Source organism: Channa argus, chromosome 8, assembly GCF_033026475.1.
Source record: "Channa argus isolate prfri chromosome 8, Channa argus male v1.0, whole genome shotgun sequence".
NCBI classification, from domain to species: Eukaryota; Metazoa; Chordata; class Actinopteri; order Anabantiformes; family Channidae; genus Channa; species Channa argus.
The window spans coordinates 17,301,738-17,316,500 of NC_090204.1; the positions used below are offsets into that span (position 1 = coordinate 17,301,738).

Below are 14,763 nucleotides of genomic sequence, written 5' to 3' on the forward strand. Positions count from 1 at the left end.
AAAACTATGTTTGTTGTTTGCTATTTCTTTTATCCTCTACAGCTGTTCTGTTAAAAGAAAGTAGGATCCTACAAGGAGTGAAGCCAATATCACTTGACAACTGTTAAACAAAACAATAGATTCAACTATATTCTTTTTTTTAAAATAAAGCCACTAGAAAATATATACTGTAATTGACAGTCAGTATATAAATACATGTAGTCTTATTTTATTACATAAATGATTTATGGACTGTGATCATCTGCAAAAAATCGTTTTTGGACTCTTACTTCCAGCCTCAGTTTCCACTGTAACTTCTTTTGGTTCAGAAACGTCCTTGTTGTTGTAGGTGGGTTGGACTTTACAGGTGTAATTGGTGAATGGTTGGAGTCCAGTAAAATGACATGTTCCTCCTGATGGATGTTTGTCAGCTGTAACTATAAAGAGCCATAAACTGTTAACTGACAACAAAGAAAAAATGATAAGTGTTTACAACAGCAGATTGTTTCCCACTAAGAGACAAGTCAATCAGTTAATATCATCCATGTGTCTCTGGTAGATCACCAGCTTTGGCCCTGTGAGTTAAAACTTTGTGAATCTTGTTCATCAAATTTGATTTAACCTCAGCTTTATCTGCACATATTGTACTGTCACTGATGTATAGTACATGTATGGATGGTTCAAATTCCCATAGTTTATGTCACATAAATTGATAAATAAACATAAATAATTACAGATCTAATGAAACTTCATTTTACTTACTTGGGCCTTTCTGAGTAGAGTCACTGCAAATGCAGGTGTAATTAAGATTCTTCAGTTCAGGTACATCTGGACAGTTCTGACTGGTTGTGTCCCAACTCAACTCAATGGACGTGTTGGTTTGTCTGTTCTTTGTGTTTATTGTGAGATCTGTTGGAACATCAGACATGTGTAACAGTGAACTGAGTATCTGGTACAATTCTTCACTCTGTGGTATCTGAGGAAACAAGTTTCTCATTGACTGAACTGAACATCAACATACCACAGTCAACCCTGAATCTGACAGTAGTTGTTTTGTTGGTATTGACATTGTTGTTCTTGATCTGACCAGTACAGATGTAGTCTGTGAACGGCTCCAGATCAGTGAGCGTCTTGGGTTTATTAAGTTCATCTGATGAGACACAAAGATGAGAGTGATTATTCATCAAGATAAAAAAATGAAACACTTTCAATAAACACAACTAAAGACAATTTCCTCTAACACCAATAAACAATTCAGGTCAATTGAGTTTTAAATCTGGAAACAAATAAGTATTTCTAACTAAAAATATCCACTTACCCAAACAGGTGTAATCAATGGAGAGATTTCTACAGTTTATAGGAAACTCTGGTTCTATTTGTGCATGAAGTTTAGTGGGAACAGGTTGAAATATGTCACTTGCATTTATGTAGTCTGTGTAAAAATAAACAGAACACACAGATGAAATATAATTAACTTAGGTCCAAACATTTTTATTTTGATAGATGTTAAATTTGTTTGTACATACCAACAGTGATGCTTGTGGTGAGGCTCAAAGAACAACTTCCTGATGTGAAGGTTGTAGTCAAATCTGAGCAATAATCATTGTTACCAAGTTTAATACACAGTGTTTTATCATCACTGGTGCATCTCTCAGATGAAACATGATTTGATGATGATAGTGAAAAGCTGATGTCCCAGTCACTTTGGTAACAAACATATCCAGGTCTGCAGCTGTTAACTTGAATGTCTCCTTTACCTGAAATACACAAATATGTTTTTATAAATATAAATACTTGTTTCTTAAATTGAGATACACTAACTTGCATTACATCCAAATGAACTAATTGTACTCACTCATTGCATATGTCCTCGTTTTCTTTTCATTTTTTTGACAGGGTGTTTCTCTGCCATCACTTTCAATAAAGGCCACATTATGCTCATATTCAGTACAGGGCTTCAGGTGTTTGAGCTCATGTGATGTTTGATTTGCAATGTGAACAACTGATCTTCTGATCTCTCGTTGTCCTTCTTCAGTTATGTTTATGATGTAGGTACCATTGGTAGAGCCTGTTATGTCGATCCGGAGGCCAAACTTGATGGGTGTGACAGTGTAAGAACCTGCAGACAAAATTAACAGACAAATAAAATATCTAAGTTAATATGAACCAAATGATAATGTTTTTTAATCTTAGACACTTTGTTCATGTAGAAGTTAAACATAGTTCATAAGAATAACAAAATTCTCACTACAAAAACATACATCAATAAAGTGTTATACTGCAACATGTTTTACACTGATACTCACACTGTGTAGAAGTTGAAGGGGTTGTAGATGTCACTGGGTGATTAGAAAGAATAAAAAATAAATATTAATTTATGATTTTAAAACAAGTGAAAAATAGAATAACACTTGAAAGTACTTTGTACTATGTACCTGCCTTCTACAAGTGACTAGTAATCTGAACTGAAGCAGTGATTGGTTGTTGTCTATCTCACACAGAATCTCATGAATAACACAGTATTATCTCAGTCCTATGTAATAAGAAAATATTCCAACCTTTAGTGGTAGTAGTTACTGTGGTGTTGGGGTGTGTGAGTGGAAGTGAGGTTGGGCTTTGAGTGGTGCTTGGTGTTTTGATGCTGGTTGTTGGTGAGGTGTCTTTTGAGGTGAGTGCAGGAGATGAAGTGACTGCAGGATGGAGAACATGATGGATGTTATCTTCATGTAGAAATACTTTATACCAACAGTCTGAGATGATGTGGTGCTTTTATACCAGTTCAGGATTTTTATCATGTTATATGTTTTATAAACTTGTAAAATAAATTGTAAACTGAGACTTGATACATTACCAGACAGAATGGGTGAATGGGTTGAGGTGGCAGAGCTGGTGGATGGTAAGTTAGGTGAAGGACTGGTGCTGGCTGATGGACACATTGAATTTGGTGTTGTGGTGAGTGAAGATGAGACAGAGAAAGATGAGACAGATACACTGATCACTAAAGGTAAAGCGAAGCTTGTGGTAGTAGGCAGAATTTTATAGTTTCAAAAATTTTAGTTGCAGATTTTTTTATTCCTTAACCTCAAATATATATTTTTGTTTTTCTGAGACTGGGTTTGATAGTTTTAGTTTAGTGTTTATCAAGGAAATCTGATTTAGATGTAATTTTACTTTACTTTTTTTAAGTGTATTGATTCTACAAATGGTTGGTATGTACTGTAGGGACACACTAAGTGAAATGCTACAGGGACTAACTTTATAAACACCTTTCAGTAAGAGATACATTTAGATACTGGGAAACATGACGTGTAGATCAGTCTGTAAAGATTCTCAGTTATCCAGGTCTTGGTTATCCCAGAAGTTGTGTTCAGTGGTGACTGGACTTGCTATTAGTTCTTGAAGCTTCTTCAGTTCTGACCACCTGGCTCAGAGAGGCAGGCCTATAAACCTTGTGGAGTCATTAGGTCATCTAGGAGTTGTTGTCTCACCGCACTTTTATGTGTCTTCGGATTCAAATGTTTTAGAGTCTGGACGACTGTGAAACACCGTCGGGTGTCACAAAAGAACGGCACTGTAAGTGTTTGATAAGTGGGGTCTTAGTCCACCCCCTCTTTTGAGGGATGGTCGCTGTGGTCTGACAGAAATCTATTCCTTTAGCCTCCTTCAAAATAAAGGTCTTTCCTGTCCAGAATGTGGACATTGCTGTTTTCAAAGAAGTGACCCTCTTTATTCAGTTGCAGATACAGTGCTGAGACTTGTCCTAAGGAGCTGACTCTCCTGTGTTCTTCCATGTGATTGTGAGAATAGAATAGAATAGAATAGAGCCCTACTAGAAACAAAAATAGAAATTATTAAAAAATAAAAACTTTCTCCAGTGTACAAATCTGTACATTTCTTGCTCCACGGATCTGCATATAACAACCCTGTCTCCTAAAAATTATATTTCTATACAAGTAAACTGCCAACATGATTTTGTAATTTCAACCACATTTAGTGTCTTGTCAACATAATGAGAATATGTTGATATGTAAAGTAAATGGTGAGCTGCAAATATGTTGGTACTGAACAAATTAATTAAATGTTACCAGATGATATATTTTTGTCCACCAAAATATCTGATCTTGCAGCAAAGTATCTGCAGTAATTTGTGAACCTGCAGTACAACTGAGGGCTGGTGTAGTACAGGAAAATCTAACAGTCACACAAAAGCTTTTTTTTTTTTCGCTTTTAAACACATTTACAATCTTTCTCTAATCCTAACATCACTGGTTTTATTGGTTGAACCTAAGCAGAAAACTAACTGAGGAGTCTTTTCCTTGACAGTTCAGTGCTTTGTACTCTCACCACTTCAAGACAAAACATGTATATGAGAGGAAGTTTGAACTATATTTTAAACATCCTTCAAAAGTAGTTATTAAAAAATGTGTCTATTAAAAAAAAGAAGAGTTGAGGGTGTTGAAGATTCACTGCAATTTCAGGATATAAGAAAACAAGTACAAACATGCATGATTGATTATAAAATACAGATAAGGTGCTAAATAGTAAACTTGTGCTTTTCTACATTACTGGACAAAGTGCTTTACAATTGACGCCTCATTCACACACACATTCATTCTCACGCTGATGAGGACAAAGCTAAACTCTAAAAGCAGAGTTAAAAATCTTAAAATTACAGTATTGATGCTGAGGTGAAACTTCGGAATAAATCTTTATTGCTCTGCTCAGTCGTCTCTGTCGTTTCTATGAAACAGCTTTTGTTTTTGCTCCTTACACTCTGTCCCGCTCTGCACAGTCCTTCAGGCAGAGTCGCAGTTATCGTAATACAATAAATAAGAATGCTAATAAACCTACTAGTGAAGCAAACATCAGTTTTTCTCTGATTGCTCAGTAGGGTGAGTCTCACTTAGAAACACTTTCAGAAACAAATATCTCTGCACTGCTGCCACTGCTGTTCAGTGAGTCTGGGTCACCACACCTCAATATTAAGATAAGTGTTTGAGCATATTACTATTAAGAAATACTTAACAAATGCACACTTTGACTTCATATTTTTACATCTGCAGAAACATTATCACTGTGTAGAGATCTGTGTGTTCATATGGACTGTATTTAATCATTATGAACAATTAAAGTTTTTGTTTATGACTATGTCGAGTTTAAAATGGTAGAACAAATTAAGTACATACAATCCTTAAGTATCTCACATTTAAGCTTAAGGAGCACTAAACAATATTATACAAAGGTTTTTAACTTTGAGTTTAAAATGAAATCTCCCGTCCTACTTTGGGACAATCTGACCACCTCAGTAAAAAAAAAATAAAATTGTAAGAAAAAAAAAGTCCCCGATGCTCACTGCTTTATAAAAAGACATGTCAACAAACAACATTTGTCTCCTTACTGCAGGATACAGATGTTTCTCTTATTTTTACTACTGTTAATGAAGGTTGTGGACAATGAAGTGCAAGAATCACACATCACACACACATTACAAGTAAATAGAGAAAAACTGTTGTTCTGATGACTTTGGTAACAAACATATTCACGTCAGGTCAATATCAAAAACTTATATGAATAAATGTGTGTTTAAATTTTATTTATTCACAAAAAAACACTACTCACATTCTGTAGCAGAGACAGATTGAAAACGTAAATATAAAACCAAAAAGGAGATTTTAAAAATGATCAAATGTTTGATATTGTAATATAATATGAAATTATATTTATGAATATATAATGATGTTATAAATATAAATAATAAATTATAATATGTAAATTAATATGAAATATTTTTCAGAACACAGTTACTTACAGATGATTCCAGCCAACAGCAGCAAAATCTTGGGACTGTAGAGACCCACCATGTCCAAAGGTTACAGCAAGTTGTGGAACAAGAAAAGAAATATACAGCACATAACCCACCAACACACACACACACACACACACACACACAAACACTCCCATTTGTTGAATGTCAGATGTCAAAATGTTACCATGCAAACAAAAAAAAAAAAAAAAAAACTTTTCTCATTTGTCACAGCCTCCTGTCTTGTTACCACATCCTGAACTTCACATCAAGGCAACATAGACACATTCACACTAGTTGAAATAACTGCTTTAATTTCAGACCATCATTAGAAAAACGGTGTATTTTCTTATTCTCTAATCACGACTATTCCCAGATACAATTTACAAAGTAACACAAGTGACCAACTTGTGTCTTGTAGATCAGAACATTAACATCATTCTAGTTCTGATGAGCAAAATGAAAGTCATATATAGAAGTGACCAACATATTGTTATTACATATTTTATATTTTATACATATTTTAGTTCCTTGTACATCTTCTGACCCTCCACCATGCTGAAACATATGTTTTAAGTATTTATCTTCATTAACTTTATTCTTGCATGTTTGCAGCGATTACAGTAGATAACACAAAGATCAAACTTCAGCTCTGAGGTGCATGTAGCTGTGGTTAGAACATGTTAACCACAGCAACACAGCACCCAACACCTCTGTTCAAACCACAGTAACTTTATCAGGCTAACTTTTTTTTTGGCTGGGCTTCAGTTACAAAATTACAAAGACATTTTAATTTACATGCACAGTTTTGTTGTCCGAGTAGATTTTCAGATGTTTGTTTTAATTTTACTTGGCGCTGACCTGACAAAGTTTAAACCTCTTTAGACGTGTCTGTGAATAAATACCATCTTAGAAGAGGGGAAAGTGAGAGTGGACGAAGTGAATTGATGTTTTAGCTTCCGATTGACTTTGTTTGGTTTTGCTGTTTGGTTTTCTTTGTTGGTTTTCTCCTTTAGTTATGTAAAATGTAACTTTTTTTAAACAATATACATGTGTTTTCCTCGTCCTTGTTCAGCCTTGAGCACTATTGAAATGATGAAATGTAGAAATGTAGAACAACTTAACCATCTGAATGTAACATAGATGAACTACACTCTACAGTGCCCCTGAATGCCTCACACAAGGGTTCACCAGAGCTGCTGCCTTTGATGGAGAGCTCACGCTACGCTGTGATACTGTCTGAATGTCAAATCACTCAACAAGATTTTTTTTGTTATATAAACAAATGTAACTTGGTCATTAACAAAAAGGTAAATAAAGGTTTTAATACAAATTCTAAAATAGCCAAGGCAAAAAAAAAAATTTTTTGTAGTCACATCATAATGTATTCTGACCCTTGCACTGTGTTAATGTATTTTTAAATGGAAAATAATGCTAATTTGCCCATCAATCTAAAAACAATATTGATAAAGTAAGAAAAAAAAATTAAATAGCCAATTAATTAAATATCAAAAGCTAATTGTCTGATTTCCAAAGGTTTTAAGACCATTGATATTGAGTTTGTCAGTAGGATTGTGGGAGACACTGACATCAACTGGAAAAAGGTTCTACGGTCTGATAAGACCCAAATGGAGCTTTTTGACCATCAGATGACTGACTAATGACCTGAGCAGCAGTTGTTGTGTGTACAGTCTGTTGGAAGCTTGTATCTCCTTCAGAGGAGTCATTGGTGTCTTGGTGGCCTCCTTCAATAGTCCCCTTCTTGTTTGTCGTCCAGTTTTTGAGGACAACCTTTAGACAGTTTAAAGCAGTTCTAAAATAATGTGTGAAATGGCAGCAAAAAACTAAACTAAACGCTGAACATCTTAATAACCAAAGACAAAGAGTAAATGTTAATCTGGAATCCAGCTGTATTTCTTTCTTCATCAGGGAGAGTTTTCATTTTCAGAAGCTTGAAGATTTTCATAAACTACAACAGGAAACAAAGAGGAAATTTCTTAGTGATGACAAATAATCAAATAATCTCACAGTTCAAACATCATTAGTGTCTGTTAAACACACTCAGGCTGTTGTAAGGACAGTAGCTGAACTTTACTCACTTGTTAATGTTTCTAACATCACGTCTTCATTCACATCACTGTGGGGAAAATAGTGATGATAGAAGAGTTACTTTAATACAGATTATAATGTACCAATAAACATGTTTTCTAACTCAGCACAACATAAACCTGTATTTCTTTAACAGTAAAGGCTTTTCTGTAAATAAAACCACAATCAGTTGACAGTCAAACTAATATAGATACATAAGAACATCATTATTTTAATCTTTGGACTGTTTGTTCTTCCCGTAGAACTTGCTAATGTAGACCATCACAGCAACAGATGTGGCCATGAAGATGAAGGAGACCAGATAACGAATGATACTGGTTGCATCACCTGTAAAATGATCAAAGCAGTAATGTTCAGTGGCATTTTAACAGTGATTGACAGTGATTATTCATCAAGATGGAAAAATGAAACACTTTCAATAAACACAACCAAAGACAATTTCCTCTAACACCAATAGACAATTCAGTTCAATTGAGTTTTAAATCTGGAAACATATAAGTATTTCTAACTAAATATATCCACTTACCCAAACAGGTGTAATCAATGGAGAGATTTCTACAGTTTATAGGAAACTCTGGAACTATTTGTGCAGGAAGTTTAGTGGGAACAGGTTGAAATATGTCACTTGGATTTATGTAGTCTGTGAAAAAATAAACAGAACACACAGATGAAATATTATTAACTTAGGTCCAAACATTTTTATTTTGATAGATGTTAAATTTGTTTGTACATACCAACAGTGATGCTTGTGGTGAGGCTCAAAGAACAACTTCCTGATGTGAAGGTTGTAGTCAAATCTGAGCAATAATCATTGTTACCAAGTTTAATACACAGTGTTTTATCATCACTGGTGCATCTCTCAGATGAAACATGATTTGATGATGATAGTGAAAAGCTGATGTCCCAGTCACTTTGGTAACAAACATATCCAGCTCTGCAGTTGTTAAGTTGAATGTCTCCTGTACCTGAAATACACACAAAAAAAGTTTTTATAAATATAAATACTTGTTTCATAAATTGAGATACACTAACTTGCATTACATCAAAATGAACTAATTGTACTCACTAATTGCATTTGTCCTAGTTTTCTTTTCAGTTTTTTGACAGGGTGTTTCTCTGCCATCACTTTCAATAAAGGCCACATTATGCTCATATTCAGTACAGGGCTTCAGGTGTTTGAGCTCATGTGATGCTTTATGGGCAAAGTGAACAACTGAACTTCTGATATCTGGTCGAAATTCTTCAGTTATGTCTATTCTGTAGTTACCATTGGTAGAACCTGTTATGTTAATCTGGAGGCCAAACCTAATGGGTGTGACAGTGTAAGAACCTGCAGACAAAATTAACAGACAAATAAAATATCTAAGTTAATATGAACCAACTGAAGATATTTATTAATCTTAGACACTTTGTTTGTGTTGAAGTTAAACATATTTCATAAGAATAACAAAATTCTCACTACAAAAACATTCATCAATGAAGTGTTATACTGCAACATGTTTTACACTGATACTCACACTGTGTAGAAGGTTTAGGGGTTGTAAATGTCACTGGGTGATTAGAAAGAATAAAAAATAAATATACATTTATGATTTACAACATGTGAAAAATAAAACAGCACTTGAAAGTACTCTTTACTCTGTACCATCTACAAGTGACTAGTAATCTGAACTGAAGCAGTGATTGGTTGTTGTCTATCTCACACAGAATCTCATGAATAACACAGTATTATCTCAGTCCTATGTAATAATAAAATATTACAACCTTTGGTGGTAGTAGTTACTGTGGTGTTGGGGTGTGTGACTGGAAGTGAGGTTGGGCTTTGAGTGGTGCTTGGTGTTTTGGTGCTGGTTGTGGGTGAGGTGTCTTTTGAGGTGTGTAAAGGATGAAGTGGCTGCAGGATGGAGAACATGATGGAGGTTATCTTCATGTAGAAATACTTTACCACCAACAGTCTGACCTGATATGGTGCTTTTATACCAGTTCAGGATTTTATCATGTTACATGTTCTAATGACCTGGCAGATAAACTGAGACTGGATACTTTACCAGACATGACGTCTGAATGTTTTGTCTGTTTAGTTGAATCTGTGGTGAGAGTTGATGATGGGGGTTCAGGTGTTTGGGTGGTTGTTTGAGTGTCTGAAGACACAGCAGAAGTTGCTGCCGTGGTGCGTGGAAGCAAGGTGGTTACAGATTTCTTGGTTACTAAAGGTGAAGTGGATCTTGTTGTGGTGAGTGGAAGAGAAGTGGGTGAATCTGTTTTCAATTGAAAAAATATTCAGTACAAATTTAATATCACATTGTTTGTTTCTACATCATTACAAAGTGCGACGTGAAGCACTTCCCCCAAGAATGATGAGAACATTAATCCATCAGTGAATAACGTCAGCGGTGCTACCGTTGTTCACTATACTCACACACAATCACAGGAATAACACAGTATTATCTCAATCCTATAAAAGAAAAGAGAAAATTCCAACCTTTGGTGGTAAAAGTCACTGTGCTGTTGAGCTGTGTGGTTGCATGCGAGGGTGAGATTTTAGTGGTGCTTGTCTGAAGGTCTGTTTCGTTGCTGGTTGTGGGTGAGGTCTCATTTGAGGTGAGTGCAGGAGATGAAGTGGCTGCAGGATGGAGAACATGATGGAGGTTATCTTCATGTAGAAATACTTTACCACCAACAGTCTGACCTGATATGGTGCTTTTATACCAGTTCAGGATTTAATCTTTGTTTGACTTGTTTGACTTTGTTTGAAATAATAATTCTGAGTACTCCATACTGAGTTAGGAGTTTACCATAAGCACATTTTTAAGTACTGTACATTACCAGACCTGGTGTCTGAATGTGTCTGTTTACTTGAATCTTTGATGAGTGTCGATGAGGGGAGTGCAGGTCTTTTGGTGAATGCTTGAGTGTATGAAGACACAGCAGAAGTTGCTGCCATGGTGAATGGAAGCAATGAGGATTGGTTTGTTACTAAAGGTGAAAGGGGAGCTTTTTTTGTGAGTGGAAGAGAAATGAGTGAATCTGTGTTCAAGTGAAAATAAATCAGGACAAAAGCAACATCACAGTGTGTGATTTTACATTATTTCAAAATGCTACACAAAGCACTTCTCCCTAACAACGACGACCACATGAATCCATCTGGTAACAACTTGTTATGTCAGCGGTGCTACAATTGTTGTCTACACTCACACAGAATCATACAAATAACACAGTATTATTTCAATCCTATATAATAAATGAGAAAATTCCAACCTTTGGTGGTGGTAGTCATTGTGGTCCCAAGTGAATTGTCTGCAGGTGAGTCTGAGATTTGATTGGTGTTTATCTGAGGGTCTTTTTTGATGGTGGTTGTGGGTGATGTCTGATTTGAGTTGAATGCAGGAGATGAAGTGGCTGCAGGATGAACATAAGAACATGATGGAGGTTATCTTCATGTAGAAATACTTATCACACTGTAAAATCCAATATTAATCCTAATTTAGATTATTTTAGATAACTTCACTCAGTTATCAACAATATGCACTTCTTACAAATTTTTATCAAGTTAGGTGGAATTGCAGGGTGAAAAAAAACTGATTGTTTTGAGTAGTGCTACCTTAATACAATCAAGTATAGAAGCAACCAATGAGGCACTGATGCTACTTAACCAGTAGGGGGCAGCAATTCAGAAAAAGGGTGCTTAATGTGCCGGGAAAATGTTTAGGCATGTAATTACAGGGTCATAGATGTAAATATTAATGGGTTCAGAGCATTTTAGTGCAATTCATAAACCAATGGTAATCCACTACTGACAGTTTTCTGCTCTTGGAAATCCCTCTGCTGACATTTGCTGAGAACAGAGCACTGCTGCAAGTAAAATATATTTCCCATTTGTGCAAAACAGTGTGAAGAACATTTACACTATAGCAGGACTGATCTGAGCACTAGATAATTACAGATAATTGACAAAATAAGCATTCTTAGATGAACCAGCTGGAAGGGTGGGGGTCCCTCTACCTTAGTAACATAGTAGATAATAGGGGGTTCAGGTTTTTGGGTGGTTGTTTGAGTGTCTAAAGACACGGCAGAAGTTGCTGCCGTGGTGCTTGGAAGCAAGGTGGTTACAGATTTGTTGGCTACTAAAGGTGAAGTGGAGCTTTTTGTGGTGAGTGGAAGAAAAGTGGGTGAATCTGTGTTCAATTGAAAAAAAAAATCAGGTCAAAAGCAACATCACAATGTGTAGTTCTACATCTACACAACTGTACAAACACCTTTCAGTAAGAGATACATTTAGATACTGGAAAACATGACATGTAGATCAGTCTGGAAAGATTCTGTCATCCAGGTCTTGGTTATCCCAAGTTGTGTTCAATGGTGGCTGGACTTGCTTATAGTTCTTGAAGCTGTTTTACCTCTGATCCAAAAGGTTTCTTCAGTTCTGACCACCTGGCTCAGAGAGGCAGGCCTATAAACTTTCTGGATTTGGAGTCACATGCTTTAGGGTGTGAACGACTCAGGAGTCATGAAAGAACGGCACACTAAGTGTTTGATAAGTGGGGTCTTAGTCCACTCCCTCTTTTGAGGGATGGTCTGGCATATTCCTTGACGATTCCTTAGCCTCCTTCAAAATAAAGGTCTTTCCTGTCCAGAATGTGGACATTGCTGTCTTCAAAGAAGTGACCCTCTTTATTCAGTTGCAGATACAGTGCTGAGACTGTGTTCTTCCATGTGATTGTGAGAATAGAATAGAATAGAATAGAATTTAATAGAATAGAATAGAGCCCTACTAGAAACAAAAATAGAAATTATTAAAAAATAAAACCTTTCTCCAGTGAACAAATCTGTACATTTCTTGCTCCACGGATCTGCATATAACAACCCTGTCTCCTAAAAATTATACTCCTATACAACTAAACTGCCAACACGATTATGTAATTTCAACCACATTAAGTGTCTTTTCAACATAATGAGAATATGTTGATATGTAAAGTAAATGGTGAGTTGCAAATATGTTGCTAATGAACAAATTAATTAAATGCTACCATATGATATATTTTTGACGCCAAAATATCTGATCTTGCAGCAAAGTATCTGCAGTAATATATGAACCTGCAGTACAACCGAGGGCTTGTGTAATACAGGAAAATCTAACAGTCACACAAAAGGCGTTTTATCGCTTTTAAACACATCTACAATCTTTCTCTAAGCCTAACGTCACTGATTTTATTTCCTGAACCTGACCAGACACAGGACTCGGGAACGGAACTTGAATCTGTTGCTTGACAGTTCAGTGCTTTGTACACCCACCACCCTCCCCAACCAATGATTTATAAACCAATGTAAGTAAACGTGTGAGTTATAAAAAAAATGTTTCTATTAAAGAAAAGAAGAGTATAAGAGTTAAAGAGTTGAGGGGGTTAGAAGATTCACCGCAATTTCAGGATATAAGAATACAAGTACAAACATGCATGATTGATTATAAAATATAGACAATGTGCTAAATATTAAACTATAATGTGCTTTTCCACTTTACTGGACAAAGTGCTTTGTGATTGACCTCTTTTACCCACACTGATGAGGACACTGTTTATATGTTTTACCAACTAAACTCTAAAAGCAGAATTAAAAACAAATCTTAGTCTTAAAAATCTTAAAATTACAGTATTCAACCTAAGTGAAACTATAAGTTCCTATTGCTCTGCTCAGTCGTCTCTCTCGCTTCTCTGAAACAGAATTTTCCATCCTTATCAATAAATTTAAAAAATATATATTATGTACAATCAGCATTAACTAAGTTAGCTTACAAACATCTAAAGTTTAAAACAGTAGAACAAATAAAATATCTAACATTTCTTAAGCTTAACAAACACTTTGAGAACAATATTATACAAAGGTTTTTGAAATTTGAGTTTAAAATTAAATGTGCCGCCCTGTTTTAGGACAGACAGACCATCTCAGTGAAAACTAACCCTGAAGCTCACTGCTTCATACAAAGACATGACATTGTTCATGTTTTAAAAAACATCAATAAACACAATATTTAGCTCTATACAGCAGCGTTCAGATGTTTGTCTTATTTTTACTGCTGTTGAAGAAACAAGTTGTGGACAGTTGATGTGTGAGATGACATATAAAGTCAAAGTGTGTGCAGTGCAATAAAATGTGTCTATTAATGACACAAAAACACAGTAGAGGGAACAAGACAATGTCATACAATTTTAAAATTAGGTTAAAAAACAATGTAACAGTAAAGTGCAACATTTAATCACACAATACAAGTATATATGTATAAATACTTATATTTACATAAAGTAAATTACCTGTAATCTCGTAGTACCCCCAAGCAGTGGTATTAGTTTGACCTGAAGTAATATTTATTCAGATTATTATAATCATAATAATGTAAATTGGTAATCAATCATACAAATTATTAGTAAAAAATATTTTCATCATGGATACTTACAGATGATCCAAGACAAGAGAAGCAACGTCTTGACATTACAGAGACCTGCCATATCTAGGAGGTACTGTAAGATGTAATAGTACATGGCAGTGGAGACCAAAGAAACCAAATTCATACATATTGATCTTCTCCTTTTTTTTTATGCGACAACCAACCTCAGAATTTCAACATATAGGTTTTCTGTCTCACGAACGATAAAGCTTCTCTCTTATGTCACTTAATTTCTCACATTTGTTTTTATGGTAACAACTGAGTTTAGACCCCGAAATGTTACTTCTAGGAGACATGTTTTGAACTTTTGCTGTGAGAATTAATGTAAACATGAGAAATGGCTGATTCATATTCTGATGGATCCACACTAGACAGGAACAATCATAAGTCAATGGGTTTGATCCGGCCGTTACAAAATGATCAACAAAGAAAC

The 14,763-nt window shown here is 35.2% G+C and overlaps 1 protein-coding gene across 1 annotated transcript; it reads right to left on the reverse strand.

The window, feature by feature from the left end:
- Window positions 1–36: 36 nt before the first annotated feature.
- LOC137131879 (integumentary mucin C.1-like) lies at window positions 37–14,555 on the reverse strand. Its single transcript, XM_067513702.1, has 12 exons — window positions 14,340–14,555; window positions 14,197–14,238; window positions 11,150–11,290; window positions 10,374–10,514; window positions 2,286–2,318; window positions 1,835–2,098; window positions 1,506–1,736; window positions 1,298–1,411; window positions 1,001–1,129; window positions 742–888; window positions 270–416; window positions 37–68 (listed from the first exon to the last, which is right to left on the reverse strand). The coding sequence occupies exons 1-12, from the start codon at window positions 14,452–14,454 to the stop codon at window positions 37–39; spliced, it is 1,536 nt and encodes a 511-aa protein (XP_067369803.1). The 5' UTR covers window positions 14,455–14,555.
- Between the last annotated feature and the right edge of the window lie 208 nt (window positions 14,556–14,763).